This window comes from Scomber scombrus, chromosome 12 (genome assembly GCF_963691925.1).
Source record: "Scomber scombrus chromosome 12, fScoSco1.1, whole genome shotgun sequence".
NCBI lineage: Eukaryota > Metazoa > Chordata > Actinopteri > Scombriformes > Scombridae > Scomber > Scomber scombrus.
In genome coordinates this window covers 380,279-402,251 of record NC_084981.1, presented here as the reverse complement: position 1 = coordinate 402,251, position 21,973 = coordinate 380,279, and the positions used below count along the sequence as shown (strand labels likewise).

General features: G+C 39.7%; 1 protein-coding gene across 2 annotated transcripts in view; it reads left to right on the top strand.

Annotated features, from left to right (window-relative positions):
* The window catches only part of ncapd3 (non-SMC condensin II complex, subunit D3), a 66,129-nt gene that overhangs the window by 33,580 nt on the left and 10,576 nt on the right, over nt 1-21,973 (top strand). For both annotated transcript variants that reach the window (XM_062430254.1, XM_062430253.1), the window contains exons 19-30: nt 8-117; nt 2,037-2,144; nt 2,622-2,736; nt 5,427-5,522; nt 5,787-6,025; nt 15,684-15,763; nt 16,246-16,383; nt 17,473-17,606; nt 17,759-17,967; nt 18,081-18,191; nt 18,542-18,709; nt 19,708-19,820. In XM_062430254.1, coding sequence (XP_062286238.1) covers nt 8-117; nt 2,037-2,144; nt 2,622-2,736; nt 5,427-5,522; nt 5,787-6,025; nt 15,684-15,763; nt 16,246-16,383; nt 17,473-17,606; nt 17,759-17,967; nt 18,081-18,191; nt 18,542-18,709; nt 19,708-19,820 — 1,621 coding nt within the window. The remainder of the gene's footprint in view (nt 1-7; nt 118-2,036; nt 2,145-2,621; nt 2,737-5,426; nt 5,523-5,786; nt 6,026-15,683; nt 15,764-16,245; nt 16,384-17,472; nt 17,607-17,758; nt 17,968-18,080; nt 18,192-18,541; nt 18,710-19,707; nt 19,821-21,973) is intronic.

Genomic DNA, 21,973 nt, shown 5'->3' with positions numbered 1-21,973 from the left:
ACCCCAGATGATCTGATGTCTTGGTTGAAGACTTTTACTTTGCCTCTGGAGGTGATCAGCGCTGCAGTAGAGACTCTTCATCAACTTGGCAGCAGCGAAGATGTCAAACAGACTCAGGTCAGAAATCTTACCTTCTCATTTTACAACTGCTGATGTAATTATTCTTATTAGTCTTCTATCTTGTATAGTTTATGATTAAAAATATTAAGGTACAATTTAGGACTGTCCCTAAATATTAATAGCTGGCTTAGACTTTGGTATTTGAATTCATCATTTTGTGGTTCATGCTGCTTCTTATTTATACATATTTTCTGTTCTCATGAATATTATTAATGATATTTCTTTTTTCAATGCAACTATTATTATTAGAAAAATGCTAATCACAGCCTGCAGCACCCAGTTACAGTAGAGTCCATCATAGCAAAGCACCTGCCCAACGCTCCTTTAACAGTCTACATGAGTCTAAGGGCGCACTCACAGTCGTACCGTGCCCAAGAACGTTTGCCCCCTAAAGTTCCGGATTATTTGGCTAGTGTGAGTGCAAGTGTACCGTGCTTGAGTATGGTACACTTCCCTGGCCCAGTATGGTTGGAAGAGGTGTGCTCGAGCACGGTACACTTGGTCACGTAAGCGCACTAGGGATTCATATTTTTCACGAAAATAAGACATTTTAAATCCCGGGAAAAGAAGCCAATTATCCCGGGAAATCACCGATTTTTAAAAGGCAACACTAGCTGAGTCCTGGTCATTTCAAGCAACACTAAATGCAACGTGCAGACAGTATGCATATATGGGTTCCCAATCCTACAATTTTTTGTGTATTATTTTATCATTATTAAGGCAAAAGAACTCAATTCATGTCCATCGACATTATAATGAATAGGCTACAGGCTTAATATTAGTTTGCATCCAGCGTGCTGCGTGGACTTCATTACATCTGCTGCACCGCTGCTACCACAATTATGAAATGCTAAGTTTATTGTCAGTGACTGTGACCTTCATAAAAGTAATATTTTACAAATCTGCATTATATAAACTAACGAAATTCGTTAAAGTAAGTCATTTGGCGGCTTCAAAGTCATTCAGTTAAACTAAGTCTATTCCTGCAAGCGTGTTTTAGTGAATATATTTCACCAATGTTATGTGTTTTTTTATTTTTAAATAATAATATTTCCCCCCGGTTCCTGTCTTTAAATTTCCCGGTAATAGGGAAATGGTTTTGATTGATTTCACGGGTATTCCCTTTCCCGGGATTAAACCCTAGTACCTAAGAGCACACAGTTACGTAAACAACGAGCAACGTATGTGTCGGAGGCAACTGTGCTTGAGTACACTTGGGTTTGAGGTAATGTGAGTGCGGGCCAGCGGGGGACAGGGGAGGGGGGAAAATCATGCTTCAGCACAGTACAGAACAACTGGCCCTAGTGTGAGTGCGCCCTCATATTTTACCTGTTAGATTCTTGTTTATGCACCTTGGTATTATTTCAGTTTTAAAAGAGGTTGTACTTGTGCCTGGTTCAAAAGTAGTTTAGTTGACTTCCCTAACGCTTAGCACCAGAGCTGAGAATATCTAAGTTGGAGCAGGAGACAGATGCTCTGCTCTACTTTGTGCTGTCATCTGTTTCCATCACCCCTCTCTGTTTTTGTCATTTATGTATTAAAGTATTTTAGAAGAAAGACCCCTTCACTGATTCAACTGAAAAAATGGAGTTAAGTCAGGGACTTCTTGATTGATGATTAGAATCATTGATTAAGGGGCAGCCCTTGAACAATCTAAAATGGAAAGTTTGGAGCGTCAATAGGCTACAACAGATGAATGAGACCTGGCTGATGTCTCACATGGACCACATTGTATCATGAATGACAAACAAATACTTAAATATGCTTGTGAGGCTCCACCATAAAATAACAGTTGTAAAAAATACTTAACAGTAGGGCTGAACAATATCAGTATTTTCAAATCACAGAACACGACTGAGCCCTAATTACCACAGAGATTTCTCTTGCTATAGTAGAATGTGTTTTGTTTTCCTCAGGCTTTTCTGAACCAGCATTGTGGTGAGCTGGTGTCGGTTTGTGAGGCATATTTATCCAGCATCATGTTGAGTGAAAACGGAGCCGAGAACCTCAATGAGGAGCTGATGGTGAGAACTACTTTAACGTACTTTACAATGCTGGTTAAAAGTAAGCTTTCCATTTCCAACCTGTTCTTCTTGGATAAACACCAGTCCAAAGAATGGTTAGGATTTTTCTTTGTGATTTATTTGTCATTGACAACTACTGTTGTGGTTTTGACACAATTCCCATAACCATGTGTGCTTGTGGTAAAGCAACTATCAAAGTCAGGCTTTCAGAATACAATCTGGGTCACATTGTTAGTTGATGCCCTTAAACTACCACTAACCAGGTGGGTTTTTGACATATGTTCAAATAACCAACCACACTGCTGTATGTCAGTAAGCAGTAGTAAGTAACTAGTTATGCATTTGCATAATGCTCAGTATGAACCAGCAGTCACACTACTTTATTTATCAAAATCAAAGCCCAGGGTGCTGCACTATCCCAGGTCAGTATCTGCAGAGCTGTGCTTTTGATAAAACTGAAAATGTTCTGTTTTCCAGGTTAAACACCTCCATGCTCTGGGTGTGGCCTCACTCCACTGTCCTGCCAGGGTGGGCAAGAGGACAGTCTTGCTGGTGGAATCTGTCCTCACCACACATTCTGACAAATTCACAGGTAGTAGAAGTGGATAGACATCTAAGAACAGACATGGCAATCAAATCTACAGGATCCAAAATAGCTGTCCACTGTGCTTGTTTGACTGAGAATTCTACATTCCTCTCTGAGATGGTGGAAATCATCAAGAATAGTCTAGAGCTCCTTTAATTGATTAGTCAATCGATAGAAAATGAATTGGCAATTATTTTGATAACTAATTATTTAGTCATTTTTTTGTGAAATGCTGGTTTTAGCTTCTCAAAATGTGAGGATTTTAAACCTTTCAAAGCTTTAGACTTTGAACTGTTGATCAGATAATACAAGACATTGCCATGAACTCCAAGAAATTATAATGGGCATTATACAGACAACACAGTTAATCAAGAAAATAGCCTGCAGATTACTCAATAATGACAATAAATGTTAGTTGCAGCCCTAGCGATGTAATTTCACTGCAGGAAATGTATGTGTCATGGAGGCAGGTCTTTGCAAGTCCTGTGGAACTATCTATCAGATTCTACACAACTTCCTCTGGAGCCACATTCATGTATGCCACCTTTCCACATATGCAGTGGTACCCTGCAACATCTATAACACACTTTGATGTGTTTATTGGTGGAATAGCCCTTTAAAGTGTCTCTACTGATTATTGAATTGCAGTTATTACTTTCTTAAATTCAGTTTTGAAGGTTTGCAACTGGTTCATGCCAGGGTTATCACAGTTAACTGAAACTCGGACTAAAACAAAAGTTACGTATGTAACTACGGTTCTAGGAATCCTGGATGACCGGTGCTTCAAGCACTGTTTCCATCTCGCGCGTGCTCAGGTCGAATGCTTATACCAACAAAGTCATCTATGATCCCGGTTAACCCTATATCTTCCGGTGACATCAGAGGATCTGTCCCTGCAGAATCTTCTCGCGAAACAGAGGTGGTGCTTCAAGCACTGGATGACCCATAACAACAAAGTCATATGCCAATACATACCTCATTGAGAGAAAGCAGTAGAGTCGGGCAACAGGACCATACCCAGTGGATGGGTAGTGGCCACATTCACATGATAAAATCTGGAGAAGGTATTTGGTGATGCCCACGATGCTGCAGCACATATGTCCTCCAGGGGCACGCCACGCAGAGACAGCCCTAGTAGAGTGGCAGGGGGTGACCACTTCTTTTATATGCGTGGGTGATGACATCCACGATCCAGTGCGACAGTCGCTGTTTTGGAGAGAGCACAGCCTTTGTTAGGACCACCATAGCAGAGGAACAGCTGTTCTGACTGTCCTATGCTCGTGGTTGGAGTTACATAGACTCTTACAGCAGTCGTAACCTGTCCTCCCCTTTAGGAAGGGGGGGTAAACTGTGCCAGGTGGATAGGTCAGTTAAGATTCGACAATGACAGAACCTTTGGAAGAAAAGCCGTATTCGGCCACAGAGTGACCCCTGAGCCATCTGAGTTCCACCTCAGACATGAATCACTCACAGACAGAGCATGTAGCTCCCCAACATGCTTCGCTGAAGTGATGGCTTTGTCTCTCTTTATTATACAAAGATGTCTTCATCAATTGTTATTTAACAAAATAACAAATATTCAAAGGAAACTTATCACTAAGCCTGGTACTCAACCAGCTGTAGAGACCAACCGATGATGATCCGAAGGGGTGTCTGTGGCAAACCGCAACAAAACTCTTGTTGCAGCCCTGGGTGGGTTTGCAGCTCTGACAAGTTGTCACAAGGCTTCCGGCGACGAATCAGCAGTGAAGTTCACGCTTAGTTTAGCTAGAGCTGAGTGACGTGCGGTCTACCTGCGAAGCGAGAAGATGAAAAGGAACAGTTCCTCTGATGTCACCGGAAGATTAGGTTAACCGGGGTCATCAGGGGTCACAGGTGACTTTGCGCGACCTGGAGACATTCAGTGCTTGAAGCACCGCCTCTGGCGGTCAGTAAGGATGAACTAAAATTTGCAGTAAAAAAATGTTTTAGTTAACCGAAATAAAAATAAAAATGAGAGAAAATTTTTTAAAAAAAAGTAGTAAAAACTACAATGAACAATGCAAAACTAACTAAAACTAAACTGAATTGCAGATAAAATCAGTTTCTTTTCTCCATCCATTTTTATTGTGTCTTGTTCAGTTTGACTTCTTGAAAAAACTGGCTGGCTCCAGTATTTGGCAGCATAGTGGATGCCAGCTGCTGCATAACGCACAAGAAGAAGATGCCTGCCGTTCAATTTACAATTGTTCTAGAAAGAAGTAGTTCCAGGTAGAAAACGAAAAATGTGGTGATGAAGAGTGATGAGAAAATTTGAAGGATACAATTAAAAGGGAAAAATCCCACTAATTTGAAAGTCCACCTTCAAAGCTCTCACAGAGAAGCAGGAGACACAACCTAACATCACAGTCAGAAACACAGCAAACCTTACCTCATTGTCAGACATTATTTTATCCTTTTCAGCTTCTGCAAATCAAGGCTTTCCTCCTAATACCTGAAAACTAAAACTAATGAAAATTTCCGAACTATAATAACACTGGTACATGCTGACAGTATTCTAATCCAACTTGATGCATTTTATTAATAATTTCATAAAGATTAAACTCACCTCTGTTTTATTGACCAATATTAGTTGTAGTAGGAAAAACAGTGTCTAAGAAATGTCAGAAAAACTTGATGTTAACTGTTTATTGGTCTTTTCTGTTATTCACTGACAGACTGCCAAGAGGAGCTGCCAGCCTCGCTGCCTCTGTCCCAGTTCAAAGCAAACTCTCTGCCTACCAGAGTCAGAGCACATGGAGTCATCACTCTAGGTAAACTGTCCTCCCACAATTCTGTGTCTGGCTCGCCTGTTTCTGTTTAAGTAATGTATTTGTTTGGTTTTCAGTGAAATCCTAGTGTGATAATAACTGATAATGTTACCACTCTACACATTTCTGTTGTCCAAAAGAAAAGTGAGAAGAAGAGGCTGGTAATGTGATGTATGACATGACTATCAGGAACCATGTGGCTTCCCTCAACTCTGGGGTTAGTCATCATGTATTCATGTTTCATCTGCCTTTGTCTGTCTTGGTCAGGTAAACTTTGTCTGCAGCATGAGGAACTAGTTCAGAAGTACCTGCCAGTGTTTGCCAGGGAGCTCGAGGTTGGCACGGAGGTTGCTGTGCGCAACAATTTGGTGGTGATCATGTGTGATCTGTGTGTTCGATACACCAACATGGTCGATCACTACATCCCCAACATCTCCATCTGTCTGCGAGACAACGAAGGCGTTGTCAGGGAGCAGACTCTCATCATGCTGACCAACCTGCTCCAGGTGAAAATTACTCTACACTTTACACATTACACATTATCATTAAGAGATAGAACATATGTATGTATATATATATATATATATATATATATATATATATATACACAGTCCCCTCCAAAAGTATTGGAACAGTGAGGCCAATTCCTTTATTTTTGCTGTAGACTGAAAACATTTGGGTTTTACATCAAAAGATGAATATGAGACAAGAGATCAACATCTCAGCTTTTATTTCCAGGTATTTACATCTAGATCTGATACACAACTTAGAAGATAGCATTATTTGTAACGGAACACCACATTTTTAGGTGAGCAAAAGTATTGGAACAGAAATACTTAAAATAGATTAAAATGAATAAGACTTAATATTTAGTTGCAAATCCTTTGCTTGCAATAACTGCATCAAGCCTGTGACCCATTAACATCACCAAACTTTTGCATTCTTCTTTTGTGATGCTTTTCCAGGCTTTCACCACAGCCTCTTTGTTTGCACAGGTTGTTGTTTGTTTTGGGGGGTTACTCCCTTCAGTCTCCTCTATAGCAGGTAAGATAAATGCTCTACAGGGTTTAAGTCTGGAGATTGATTTGGCCAGTCTAAAACCTTCCACTTCTTGCCCCTGATGAAATCCTTTGATGTTTTTGCAGTCTGTTTTGGGTCATTATCTTGCTGCATGATGAAGGATCTCTCAATCAGTTTGGTTGCATCTTTCTTTAAATTGGCAGACAAAATGTTTCTGTAGACTTCTGAGTTCATTCTGCTGCTGCCATCATGTGTTACATCATCAATGAAGATTAATGAGCCCGTCCCAGAAGAAGCCATGCAAGCCCAAGCCATGACATTACCTCCACCGTGTTTCACAGATGAAGCTTGTATGTTTGGGATCATGAGCAGATCCTTTCTTTCTCCAAACTTTAGTCTTTCTATCACTTTGGTAAAGGTTCATCTTTGTCTCATCAGTCCATAAAACTTTGTCCCAGAATGTTTGAGGCTTGTCTCTGTACTTTCTGGCAAAATCCAGCCTGGCCTTCCTATTCTTGTTGCTAATGAGTGGTTTGCATCTTCTGGTGTAGCCTCTGTACTTTTGTTCATGAAGTCTTCTGCCAACAGTAGATTCTGATACCTTCACTCCTGCCTTCTGGAGGTTGTTGCTGATGTCACTAACATCTGTTTTAGGGTCTTTCTTTACAGCTATCACAATGTTTCTGTCGTCAACTGCTGCTGTTTTCCTTGGTCTTGGTCTGTTACTAAGTACACCAGTGGTTTCTTTCTTCTTCAGGACATTACAAATGGTTGTACTGGCTATGGCCAATGTTTGTGCAATGGCTATGATTGATTTTCCATTTTCTCTCAGCTTCACAATTGCTTTTTTTTTCACCCATAGACGGCTCTCTGGTTTTCATGTTGGTTACACCTCTAACTATAACTAAGTCTGCACAGGCAAAACCCAAATATAAAACTGAGCGTAGACATTCAGCGCTATTTATAGTTTGAATAATCAATGTAATAGGACACAACTGGGCAACAAAACACACTTGTCACTCACATGTTCCAATACTTTTGCTCACCTAAAAATGTGGTGTTCCGTTACAAATAATGCTATCTTTTAAGTTGTGTATCAGATCTAGATGTAAATACCTGGATAAAAAAGCTGAGATGTTGATCTCTTGTCTCATATTCATCTTTTGATGTCAAACCCAAATGTTTTCAGTCTACAGCAAAAATAAAGGAATTGGCCTCACTGTTCCAATACTTTTGGAGGGGACTGTATATATATATATGTGTGTGTGTGTGTGTGTATATGTGTGTGTGTATATATATATATCTATATTAGGGCCGAGACTCGATTTAAAAAAAATTAATCTAATTAATTAGAGGCTTTATAATTAATTAATCGAAATGAATCGCATAGAAATATTTGACCTGAGAACAGTGAGAAGTAATTTTTTTCACATGGATTTTTAGTATCATTGAATAATGACTGAATACATAAGCTTAAGCAACACAAATATTGTTTATTTTTGTTCAAGTCCAACAGACCAGTGCAATTTTTGCCATTAAGTGTAGCAATAGCATATTTAGAAATATAGTACATTTCAGAAATTAGCTAGCTACCACACTAGCGTCCACGCTAGCTGCTATATGTTTTGCATTGAGGTGATACTTGAGGCTCGATGTGCTGCGGTGATATGTGAATTCCTTGTTGCATAGCTTGCACACAACCATGCTCTTATCCACACTTCCATCCACGGGGCCAACCAAAGCGGTCTCATCAGCTACTTTGTTCATGTTCACTGTGGTTTGTTGTTGTCTGAACTACGCTAGTTGGTGCTCCAGTATAATCGGTCCGCCTGAAACTCATCCAGTGAGAAACTGCCTGTGAGGTGTGTTTTTCTACTCGATGAGCATGTATGTGGATTGTGTATTTCACCGGAGCAACCTTAAACGGCGCTAGGCTCACATTTAAGGTTGTGTTGAGTCAACGCTGCCTGTTTCAGTTGTGTGTCTGAACCAGTGCTCACAGGTACATCAGCCCTTTCCGGTGCTAATGGTACCTTTCTGCAGTGGCTGGCATGGATCCAGGTTGCCCTTTCAGCAACTTTGATGGCGGTGTGTGTCACAAGCAACACCTGGAATGGGCCAAGCCACCTGGGAGCGTGCTAAGACATCCTTCGTAGGTCCTTGACCACCACGAAGTCACCTGGTCTCAGTTGGTGTAGAGGTCCTGTGGCAGGCTTGGGAAGATCTGCTGCTACTGTGTTTCTGATTTTGGAAAGGTTAGAGGACAGGTTAACACAATATCTCAAAGTAGCATGCTCACAAAGGTCTGTGGATGGGAGTGGCTGCCTTGGAGGAGAGATTCCTACAGGAGGAAGAACTGCAAACAGGATTTCAAAAGGACTGAGTCCTGTTCTCGTTCTTTTCCTCATTCTCATGTACATCAGTGCCAGTGAGAGAGCCTGTGTCCAAGTTAATTTGGTCTCTGCACAAATCTTTTTTAGTGTGACATTTTGTCTTTCCACTGCGCCCCCACTAGCTGGGTGATAAGCACAGTGATTTCTCAAATCTATACCAAGATAGTTACTTAGTTGGTGGATTGCTTGGTTCACAAAATGTGATCCGTTATCACCGGACAGTCTTTTCGGGATTCCCCATCTAGGGATAATTTCTGTCAATAAAGCTTTTGTGACCGCACTAGCATCTTGTCTGTTTGTTGGGAACACCTCCACCCATTTTGACCACATATCTACCATAACAAGTGCATGTTTCTTTCCTTGTGATGGGCTTAACTCAATAAAATCCATCATAAGGTGTTCAAACGGGGCTTTTGGTTGTGGATGTGCTGCCAATGCAGTAGGTTTAATTGCTCTGCCTGTGTTGTGCAGTGCGCAGATTACACACGCTTTACAAAATCTTTCTGCATAGGATGTAAATCCTTTTGTGAACCAATATGTTCTCATCATCTCCATCATTCCACCCTTTGACACATGATCAAGTCCATGTGTCAATTTACAAAAATGCGGGTAAAAATGTCCTGGAAGGCAGGGGCCATTAGGGCTGCACCATACACCTCCATGATCAGGAGAGCATCCACTCTGTCGCCAAAGGCGTTTCTCCTGTGCAGTAGCAAAAGTTTGGACAGAAATTAGGTCAGGAGGAGGCACATGTGTGTCTGAGAGGATGATGAGTGAGTGAGAGGAATCAGTCAAAAGAGGGAGGGAGGCTGCACATTTAGCTGCAGCGTCCGCTTTAGCATTACCTTTGGAAATCGGGTCAGTGTGGTTTGTCTGTGCCACACACTTGCAAACAGCTATGGCTTTGGGTAGGAGAATGGCTTCCAACAACTCAGAAACTAAGCGGTGATTCAAAATCGGTTTTCCATCTGATTTGAGGAAATGTCTATGCTTCCAGAGTGCTCCAAAGTCGTGCACTACACCAAAAGCATAGCGTGAATCAGTGTGTACTGTGACTGTTTTACCTTCAGCGGCCTTACAGGCTTCAGTCAATGCAATGAGCTCAGCTCCTTGGGCAGAGAGTGTACATGGAAGAGGGCCAGAAGACACAACATCGGAGTCAGTGACAATAGCATAACCAACTCTGTTCATTCCGGTTGAAGGATCACGTGATGCTGAACCATCTACAAAGAAAACAAAGTCAGAGTTAGGTATTGGAGTGTCCTTCAAATCAGGTCTGGGAGTACATTGTACACACTTACTCCGCCTGACAGTCATGATCCTCTCCTTCACCAGGAAGTGGTAGAAGAGATGCTGGGTTCACAGAGACGTTCATAACATAACAAGGCATTCCAGGTGGTGTCTTATCAGTGCCTTAGTGGGAGTCCAGTCCACAGCACTTTCCCACACTATGAGAGAGATACACAAGCTAACAAAGCCTAACACAGGTTAACAGAATACTGAAATTTATATGGATCTAATGAATATTATTTCTCCACTACACGTCACAGTTACCTGTCTGAGGATTAACGTTGTTAGGGCGAAGCCTGAACGAGGAGAGGCATTTCCAGTATTTTCAGATGTCAGCGCCAAAATTCGATGACCTATTTGCGAGAGTGGCCCGCAAGAGCCTCCAGGGAATCATCGGAACCCGGTTGGCATCGCTCAAAGGTTGGCTTTGACTTTTAGATATCTGTCAACTGGTATCAGCCAGCAGGCACTCTCTGCCTGTTATAAGATGGGCACAAGCACCGTCTGTGCCATTACAGAGGAGATGTGCTGTGCCATCTGGGATGCCCTTCAGGCGGACTTCGTGGCCTTTCCATCGGGGGGGAGTGGATGAAGATCGCGGAGGACTTTTGGAGGCAGTGGCAGTTCGCCTTGTGAATATTTTAATTGTAAGGTTTTTTTTTCTGTTGTCCTGATGGCTGCTGCTGATGTGAACTACCGCTTCATATATGTGGATGTTGGCGCATACAGGCGTGAGAGCGATGGAGGAGTGTTGAACCGCAGCACCCTTGGGTCCAGTCTGGCAGAGGGTAAACTCCCTCTACCTGCTACTGCCCTTCTACCAGGCACTACAACACCCACTCCTTTTATTTTGTTTTCCTGGGGGATGAGGCATTTCCCTTACAGGAAAATCTTATGCGACCCTACCCAGGTGAGAGAAAAATAATTGTGCAACGTGGCTTCAGCCTAGGCTATCAATCACATTTCATAATTTTTGAAGTAAGTAAGTAGTACCCTAAGTAGCTTATTTTGTTCATAAATTATTTGCCCAACGAATAAACAAACAGAAAGTGCGCATACCCATTGCCGCACTGGGCAATATCTTACAATAAATAAATAAAATTAAACCATACAATTAGGCCTATGTGTTAATTTATGTTGTTAATAATTCATTTGTCTAGTTTCTGCATGACACATATTTTCCTTCTAATTGAAGGCCTGCCGGATAGGAAGCGCATTTATAACTACCGACCGGGGAGGGTGATGGAGGGGATGAGGTAGAATACTGGAATAGGGATGAGGCGGGGTAGGGGACAGATAGGGCATTGACGCTTTCTTCCTCCTCCTCATCGTTTCCCTCATCTAGTGCCTATACAAATATAAAACGTACAAGTGTACAAATATGTGGATACATTACATAGTCTACGCTTAAAATCAAACATCCATCTGTTTGTAACCCTATCTCCTGATAAGTATTTTCAGTATTTATTTATTCATTAAACATATATGATTTAGTTTAACTGAATGGCTTAGAAATGAATTAAACGAATTTCGTTAGTTTAAATCATGAAGATTTGAAAAAAAATACTTTTATGATGAATCACAGACAATAAACTTGGCATTTCATAATTCTGGTAGCAGCGGAGCAGCAGATGTAACGAAGTCCACGCAGCACGCTGAATGCAAACTAATCTTAAAACTATAGCTTGTTCATTATAATGTTGATGGACATAAATGATTCAAAATGTCCTGTCATTTTTGGGAATTTTTGGCCTGCACAAGTTCGCATAGTTTCTCCTCTTTACCCGCCATGTTTCAAACAATCTTCTTCTGTTGTATAACAAAGTGGTTAATATTAAGTGCATTACATGCATTACCACCTCCCACGGCGACGGGTGGTATTACATGCGTCGCTGTGTCGCGTATCAAAAAATCTGACTACACATTTTGAGACGCAGGCACGCATCATGGTGGCCCATGCGTCGCGATGCGTCACTTTGCATTTGCGTGCCTTTGTTGTGTTAACATCACATGGCGCTGTTTGCATTCGTTTTTCGGGCTCCGCTGTTTTTTTCTGAGCAGGTTCTGCCTCAGATGTTGTAGATTTATGTTTTAACCAGCGGTCTGTGTTTGTCTCCTTAAACTTAATATCACTGTTAGCTTGTCTGTGTTTGTTTCCTTAAACTTAATATCACTGTTAGCTTGTCTGTGTTTGTTTCCTTAAACTTAATATCACTGTTAGCTTCTCTGTGTTTGTCTCCTTAAACTTAATATCACTGTTAGCTTATCTGTGTTTGTTTCCTTAAACTTAATATCACTGTTAGCGTGTCTGTGTTATGCTAGCGGGAGGTACAGAGAGAGCTACAGGTGTGTTCAGGGTCGAAGTCAGACAGTCGGACATAGCGGTTCCGGCCAGACGTCCTGCAGTAAGCACCGCTGCAGACGTTGGTTGAACATTAATATACATCGGTGTAAATGTCTGCGGGAAATATAAATGTTGGATTTGCAGGAATCAATTAAAATGTGCGCAAACTTGATCTCTCTATCTTTTTTCTTTTTCTTTTTTTTTGAAGACGTTAGTTAAGGCGGCAGGCGTGTGTTGCTTAGGCGGCCGCCTAAGCTGTAAAGTGCTTTAGAACATATTATTGGTCAGACATTGTTTTTTTTGTTTTTTTGGTTAAACGCTAGCTGTTGCCTCTGGCTGTTGCCTCTGAGGTGTGGCCGGTCTGCCCCGTAGTTCGCTATGATTGGTTTCTCAGGTGGACGTGAAACTTCTGATGCGTCTGTGCATCAGCATAGAACTGCAGCATATAAAATGTGCCCTATGGATGATTCTACGATCTCCCTGCTTTGTCAGATCGTCGACCCGTTCTAATCCCTCACGATCTAATATCGTCATATTGCACACCCCTACCTACAAACATATCTACAGGTTTCACTGGAAATAAGTTCCTCTCCTGTTTGACTCATGAAAGTGCTGGTAGTTCATTTCAGTTGCTCAGTCTAAATGTCTGAGGGGAGGGAGAGAGAGAGAGATTGTGTGTGTGTGTGTGTGTGTGTGTGTGTGTGTGTGTGTGTGTGTGTGTGTGTGTTTGTGTGTAATGTATATCTGATGGACCGTTTGAGTTTTTATAATGTTAATAAACAATTTCTGAAGCCCATAAGGTGCTAAAATAAAATACAAACCATTTCTGAACATTTATACCTCTGACCCCCACTGTGGTTATACAGACTGAAGTATGCCTTATTATTGCCTGTAAGAGCAGCAATGGTCAGTGGGTGAAATATAATCTTGTTCAGCAGGAGAACAATTTTCTGTATTTTTTGCTTCTGTGTTACTAACTACTAACATGAAGTAGCTTGCACTTGAAGGCTGGCACACTGACCCTCAAGATTCAATATGCCAGAGACCTTCTACTTGGATTTAACAACCCCACAAGCAACAGATCACCTTTTCCTGAAGGTGTTTGACCTATGGCAAAAAGGGCCATACCAGCATGCCTCTCTGTAAAGTGAGAAAGCGATGTAGGAGAAGAGGAATCTGGGAACATGCAAGACATTAACCCTTGTCCCATATTCCCCTGATTTCTATCATATTGGCCAATGCCAACGTCCCTTCGTAACAAAATCAGTAAACTCCAGGCCCACATTCTCTATCTACACTAGTTCAAGGAGTCCTGCATCCTAGCACTGATGGAAATGAGGCTTGGATGGAAACATAATGTAATGAAGTCTTTTAGAATTGAATGTGACAAAAATCAAGAATATGTGCATTGATTTCAGACATCACGATCCAACTACTGCAAACAGTTCATGGACAAGATGTTGACATTGTAGAATTGAGTGACCTTTGACAGGAATGCCGATATGCTGAGTAAGAAAAGCCAACATTTTTTGGTCTGTGAAAGTTAGCCAAATTCAAGGTTGACAGACCCCGGTGATATTGCTTCTTAAATCTTTAACTGAGGTAGCTTTTACTTTTCTTTCATTTGCTGGTATGCATCTCTCAACCTCAGACAGAAAAACTTGAGGGGTGATGAAGGTCGGTATCAAAACTATTGGCACTCAGAAGAACAGCTATTTGAACTGTACAATAAACGCAGAAGAAAGCGAAACCATCATAAGGGTTACCACCCCTTGAATGAATTTAAGTTATGTTCCCGCCACAGACCACCACCAGTCAGAACTAACCCTCTGCCATTTCAGTGCTTAACTCTGTAAAATACAGGTTGCATCAGCTCATCCCCAACCATTGCTGTTTCTTTTCCTTTTTTTAAATAATATTTTAACTTTTGTACTTTATGTGTTCACCTTTTACTCTTAACCTACTTTGTGTGTTTTTTATTATGTGGTGGACAAATAATGTAGTAAAGTGGGTGTGTTATCTAAGTCAGGAAGACTGCAAATAGATCCTTCTCTTAGCTGCCTCACAATCTTGCAGCACTCGTGCAAGAGGGGGCAGGGGTTGTAGAAGTATGGAAGCCTAGCTGTCCATGCCATTTCTGAGTTGCATCTGAATACAGAGCAAAAACCAGACACGCTTCTATAATGATTATACTTTTGATCTGTTGAAGCACCAAATTCTGATTAAAATTGTTTTTATTTAGTACCTCAAATTTTTTAAGTGTAATTTACACTGTAGTGGTAACAGTCCTGTACTATCACTTTAAGATGTTGCTGTTATACTGCTTCATCAGTACCCTATTCTCAGTCTGTGATGTCTGAACTAAGAGAAGTTGCTGCTGGTTTTGGTTTGTACAGGTGTGTCTCACTCAGTGTCTGTTCCTTACTGGTTACTGTTTTATATCAGTTACATATAGCATGATTAAAATTCATGTTTATGATTTAGCACAATTATTATTATTGTTTGAGCATTACTTTTTTACATTGGTTGTTTTACTTACATATAAAATGTCTGAACTGGGAGAAGGGATAGACAATGGATGTGTAGTAGCTACCAGATTTATTTAGTCTTTGTTGCTGGTTTGTACAGGTATTTGCTTCAGCAGTGCAGAATACAACACAGATAAAAACAGATGTGCAGTCAACTATTTAAAGCTCACCCCAGCACACCTGTTACATTTGCGAAATGTATTAAGTCTTTCTTTTTTAAATGTTCCTTTTACAAGGACATTCAAAAGCCCCATCATCTCAATTTCATGGGCAATTTTACATTTTTAGGGGAATTTTTTGCCTGTAGTTTTTCAGAAATTTCCTGACACAGTGGAAGCTTCCTCAACCTGACCTTTCAGAACCGATTGGGCTTAACAGGAGGGAGGCCCCTAAGTGTGTTTCCCCTAACGAAGGACAGATTGCTCTCAATAAAGGCAAATCAACTGCTTTACAGCAGTCCAAAACAGATTCCTGTAGCAACTGATGAACCCTGCCTTTCTCCTTCATGCTATTAGGCTGTTGTGTGGGAGTTTCACAGAAGGGTATGTTTTCATTGTCTAACTCTAACTGCCTTTGTTCTTTTTTCCAGGAGGAATTTGTGAAATGGAAGGGTTCCCTCTTCTTCCGCTTCATGGTGGCATTGGTTGATCCAGTGCCTGCCATTGCCAGGTAAATCACACATGGAAAGAGATTATGACTAAGCGACTAAGTTGATCATTTTTTAATATAATGGACAGCTGAATTTAAACAGTTGATAAAATACAATAGGCACCAAAGTTATGGTAGTGTTGAAAAATCAGCAGCTACATCCTGTTCTGTGGATGTTTAGTACTATTGATGCTTGTTATGTAGAGTATTTTTATTGTTACTTTGTGGTAAATCAAGTGAAATTATATTGATGTTATTACTCAGCTAATATAGTTAATAGGTTTTCATGTCAAGGTAGCACGTACCAGCACACAATGACACTGGTTAAACCTACCTCTTTGTATCATTATTCTTTTGTCAAAGATAAAGATTGTGCATCCCAGTGTACACACATTTTCTCCATATGGTGCAAAAACACGCAGAGCTTGGATCTAATATCATCAAACCTCATAAATACATGTACCACAATATCAAACCTAAGCACACCCTGTTTCTTGCCCCAGTCTATGTGAATACTGCCTGCTCCACCGGCTGCTGAAGAAGAACCCAGAAATGTTCAGCCAGCACTTCATCGAATGTATCTTCCACTTAAACTCCTATAGCAAACACAAGTCCTACAACAAGTTCCCTCAAAGTGAAAGGTAGGATATTGGGAGATTGAGCTCCGACTTCAGACTTATTCTTTGATTTTTTTTAAAAGATGACACTTTTAATTAGAGAGTGAAAGTTTGTATCCTGTACTCATACATAGGACTAGAGCCCGACGGACAGAGGATTTTTTGGGCCGATATGGATATTGGGGAGTTAAAAAAAATTATATTAATAATATCGATACATTTCAATGTATTTCATATATACAGAAACACATATTTGTTTTGTTTTTTGTTTGTTTGTTTGTTGCAATGATCCAAATGTGGTTATCAAACACTTGTGACATGGATATGTAATGGAGGCATGATATTTTATCTTTTGACAATAAACTTTATTGTATAAAATGACATCTAAGCACTGAAACAATAAACTTCTCTAGGAATTTAATGATCAAGAATAGCTATAAACATAAATGTATACATAAAATGCTGACTAGTTAACTTTGGAAGAAAAAAAAAATTATAGGTGCACATCAGACAACATTTACACCAATACAGATGTGTGATAGGCCCATATCTGAGAGGTTAATTCTCCTGTCAGTGCCACTGACATGGAACTGGAGTTGGTCCCCGGGCGCTGCACAGTGGCTGCCCACTTCTCTTAATACTCAGGATTAAATGCAGAGACTGAATTTTGTAATGTTTAAAATCCTTCGGCCAGCCGAGCACACATCTCAAAAGTTTAAGTCCAAACAGCCAAGCAGATACCACCTGAGGAGGCATCGAAACTGTTGCTTAATTGTGCTAAAGACACACTTTCGAGCATCAATAAGACCCTGAGTCGCCCGGAACAACTAAAGTGACTATGCAAGATCTACAAAGTTCTGTAGTACAGGTTTACACAGATAGTTTCTTATGATCCATGTCTATAATCTAACTATATGATAACTACATAGTTCATACATGTATGATACTGTTTATTTGTATAATGTTGAAGGCTAAAATTTGCCACTACAATTTCAATAATAAATGTACTTTTAATTAGGCTTAGACCAGCTTGCCTTTACGCAGGACCATATGGAATATTTGTTTAGACATTTTTGTTTGTTGATTTATACATTTTTTCCTAAATCTATACAGAGAAAAGGTTCTATTCTCCCTAAAGGGAGCCCAGCACCGCGAGAAGCGTTTTCGGATTTACCGCTTTCTGTTGGACCACTTCACTGATGCCCAGCGCTTCAACATCACCATTAAGATAAACGACACTGTTTTAGGTGAGCAGACAGTCAGAAACATAATAATAATAATAATATATCTAGAGATGATTCTCTGTGAATTATGGACGGTCAGCAAGCACCATTTTGGGCTTAGAGCAGCATTAACTTGAAAATAATAACTTATACCCTCTCACCTTTTCCTATTCCAGCATGCTTTGCAGACAAGGAGCTGCCTCTGGATGCAGATGGTGCTGAAATTTTATCAGAGACCTTTAACATCTTAAGTCTGAAAGAGATGAAGCTGCAGGCCATATCCGTTCCAGCTGGGGGCATCCCAGGGGAGGAACCAGAAGAGGAAAACGTGGCCACCATGGCCAAAGCTGTCCTGCAGGCTGCACAGAAGAAGGTGGTGTCACAGGTGGGTGAAGTCAACACCAGGTACAATACAAGTTTGGTTATATCAGTTTCCTGGTAGAAAGTTCCAGCTATCAATTAACATGATTAAAATCCAGTCCCTGCTTTGATTCACAGGTCCAGAAGAAGGCCTTCATAGAGAACACTGTTCCTCTCATCATCAGCCTGAAGAGCCTGCTTGAGCAGAAACACTCACCTGTCCTCAGAGACCTTATGGCCTACCTCCAGGTGACACAGCCTCTCTGCATATTCATTTTATTGCTGTGTTGTATTGGTGTGCAGCATGACAACATGCACTATCATAAAAACAAAATGATGTACATTTATCAAATATTATAAGCCCCACAAAGGCAGACTTTATTGACTGAATTCCTCAAGACCAGAATCTAATGTAGCAACAAGAGAGGTTAAGTTATGTTCATATGTCTGCCAATCCATAAAAGTAACAAATGTACATCTTGAATGTTGTTCAAAAGCTGTCTGCCTTTCACCAACTCGGCTTACATGGCCCTGAGTTAAGGAGCCCTTTTAAGGCTGCGTCCCACATTTCTGTGACACAAGGGTGCTGTTACCATCAGGTGACAATGCAGGACTACAGCAGCGAGGTGAAGGAGTTTTTCTCTGGAGACGAGCAGCTGGCAACTGAGGTGGAGTTTGCTTTGAAGACAGTTGAGAAGGACAGAGAGATGGAGGAGCAGATGGACAAGTGTAGCCTGGCAGGAGACTTCAAAACTCCCATTGCACAGGTTAAAGCACACAACACACACAACCAAACTCTGATAGTGTTACTCATCACTCATAATCATGATTTTCTTTAGTTTGTATTCAATTTTGCAGTTGTCACTATTTAACAACAATACTCAATAATCTTTTAAAAGTGCAGTGTGCAGAATATAGCAGCACCAAGTACAATGAAATTGGCAGAAATGTAATATAATATTCATAGGTATGTCATAATTAGTATATGATCACCTAAAAATAAGGAATGAGCCCTTATATCTACATAGGGAGTGTTTCCTCAGAAGCTCAGAATGGGCAAACTAAACACTGGCTCTAGAGAGGGCCTCTTGCATTTTACATAAGTTTTGTGACCACATGGAAGGGATGGGAGAGGGGCATTCAGTTGTTTGCAACCTGCATCCCCACTGCTAGATGCCACTAAATCCCACATAGTGGTCCTTTTAATGCCATAGTTCCATATACATTTGCATTCAGTTGTTACACAATATTGTAGTTGATTTTAGAATGATGGTATGGATGAATGTTTTAAACAAGTCATTGCTAATACTATATTGTTTTTTTTTACTGTTTGACTTGATTACAATATTTAATTAAAAGTTGTACTAAAATATAATAGTTGTGTAGTAACAGGCCTGGAAAAACCTTTAATCAAGGAGAGTGTGTATCTAAATTCAAGGCCTTAATTATCTTGGGGTGTAATTTTGTGTTTTTCAAAATGAAGTCTGGTTTCTGACAGGTCTACGGCACTTTTCATTCTATTTGTTCAATTGTTAATTGTAAAAATTATCTCTCAAGTTTGAATCGATTTAAGAAGAAATACAATATCAACGTTAAATTTCAGATGTTTTGTTTTTTGTTCTTTTGTAAGTACTATTGCATAATGTTTAAGAAAGAAAGAAAATGTTTTTACAATCAGATGAAGTTATGTTCTTACATTAAAAATAAGTGGTGTCTGAGTACTTTCACTGCCAGTGAGGTATCATGGTGATTCTCTTCTCTGCAGGATTCAGTCTCAGGCTCCCCTGTCAGATCCAGGCCCCTCATTCCATTTCCCTTTGCCACTCCTCAGCCACTACGTCCACACCCCCTGTCTGCCAGACAGGTACACACTGACAGGTAGGTTTACATCACAGCCACTGTCCAACAAATGTGCCTCATGCTGCACACTATTGTTTTTCTTTGATCTACAAGCTTTGATTATCTGTTGCGCCAAGTCCAAAGACTTCATGAGTCCCAGTGATGACCCTTTTCTCTAATCAGTGAATCTGTCATTAAGAGTCATTAAGAATAATAGTACAAATACAGAGAAGAAAAATGGGGATAGGGTAAGATGAGGAAGGACATGCAACAAAGGTGCCCAGCCAAAACTGAACTGGGAACTTCTAAACCAGCATGTTTAAAGTTAAATAGAGCCCAGCTGATACATCCGTCAGCCAATATTGACCCATCTCAGATATATCGGTTAAAGTTATGTAGGCAGCATTTAATATACACATACATATGTTTTTTGTTGGGTTTTTTTTATAGCTAAGTTTACTGTTTCAGTGTTGTTTTATACAATAAAGTTTATTGTTAAACTATAAAATATCATGCCTTTATAACAAATGTCACACAGGTGTCTGATGACCACGTTTGAGGGATCATTACCAAAAAAATGTGTTTATGTAAATTCTGTATACGATTATAAGTCAATATATTGATATCTGATTTTTTATTTTTTATTTTAACTCTAATATCGGCATAGCCCTCAAAGATCCAGTATCGGTTAGGCCCTAGATTTAAATGTGTTTTCCACCTTTCAGGATTACACTGGTCATTTCATTTCAGGAAAAATGAAAAACATGAAGAGACTTCAAATTTGCTTTAGTCAGGTTTTTTATCTCAGTGAGCATCTGCTTTAATTGTAGGTGCATTGTTGTGTAGTATTTAAAGGACTGGTCACTTAGAACTCCATTATCACACAACAATAACTTAACTCTAAAAACAGATAAGTAGACACAATTTTCAATGTAATTTATGTAGCAATTTTGAATGTTTAAATTTATAAGCTCTCATTATCAGGGGCACCACCTCCGTCTTTAGGAAGAAAGACTTTAATTTATTCATTTATTAATTGAGTAAGTTTAATAAATCAATACATTTTTATAAATCAGTCAAATGTTTGAATCCGTTGCTGTACGGCTCAGTAGATCCCCTGTATCACTTCAAAGAATAGACAAACACAATTTAGTGAATTTTATGGAATTTTTTGACTACACACTACTAATAAATAATGTATGAATAAATGTAATGATGAGTTTGCAATACAATATGAATTCAACAGATTATTACTCAATATAGTGGCATGAATGAAAGATGATGGTGAATGATGAATTTAAATGAAGGATATGTAATTATGTGGAAACTAAGAAACATAAGTTTTACTGAGTTTTACTTTTAGAGCAATTTTAATTTTAATTAATCACTCAATCTGATATCAACCCTTGATTAATGTAATATTTCGAAAAGCTCTTGCGGGTTGATGACAGATGGAGGAAAAATTCCGATTTGACTCGTTCACTGTTAAATAACTTTCTGAAGAGATCTCAGTGCTGGCCACACGTCAGAATCCTCAAAAATGTCCAAAAAAGGCTGAATGCAAAACTTAATGAAGTGCTTACTTTTAAGGCCTTTCTCTGTACGTTTGCTGACGAAAAATATGAAGAGAAGAGTGAAGAGAAGATGGTTAGAGGGCAGGGATGAAGCTAAGGAGATGAAAAACAAAAAGCTGGTTTCTAGTGTGTCAGATTCATCACAGCTACTTTGAGGATCTAATTTCAAGCTTTCTACCGCAAAACTTTTCATCATCATTCATTCATTATTTAATCCTGATTATAAAATGCATACTATATATAATACAGTAATGTAAACAAAACATCAATGTAACACTTTCTCACATTAAGTAAACGTTCTCATACTAACATTTGTGTTTATGAAAGAAGAAAGTATAATGACAGTTCTTCAAATACACATTTATCTGTGATGGTTGTAATAGTTGCAATAATGGAAGTTTTCTTTAAGTAATTGATGTTGATATAAGTTATTGATATTGGTTTTAAAACCAAGATGTATTTGTATAAATACTAAATAATAAATAAATAAGACACACAGAGGGAGGAAGGAGACACCAGTATATCTGTGTAATATTACTTTTATGTAGTTCTGTCGCTTTGGGTTTCTTCGCGGAATGTTAATTGATCTTTGTTTGTCCAAGAGAGACTGTGTCAGTC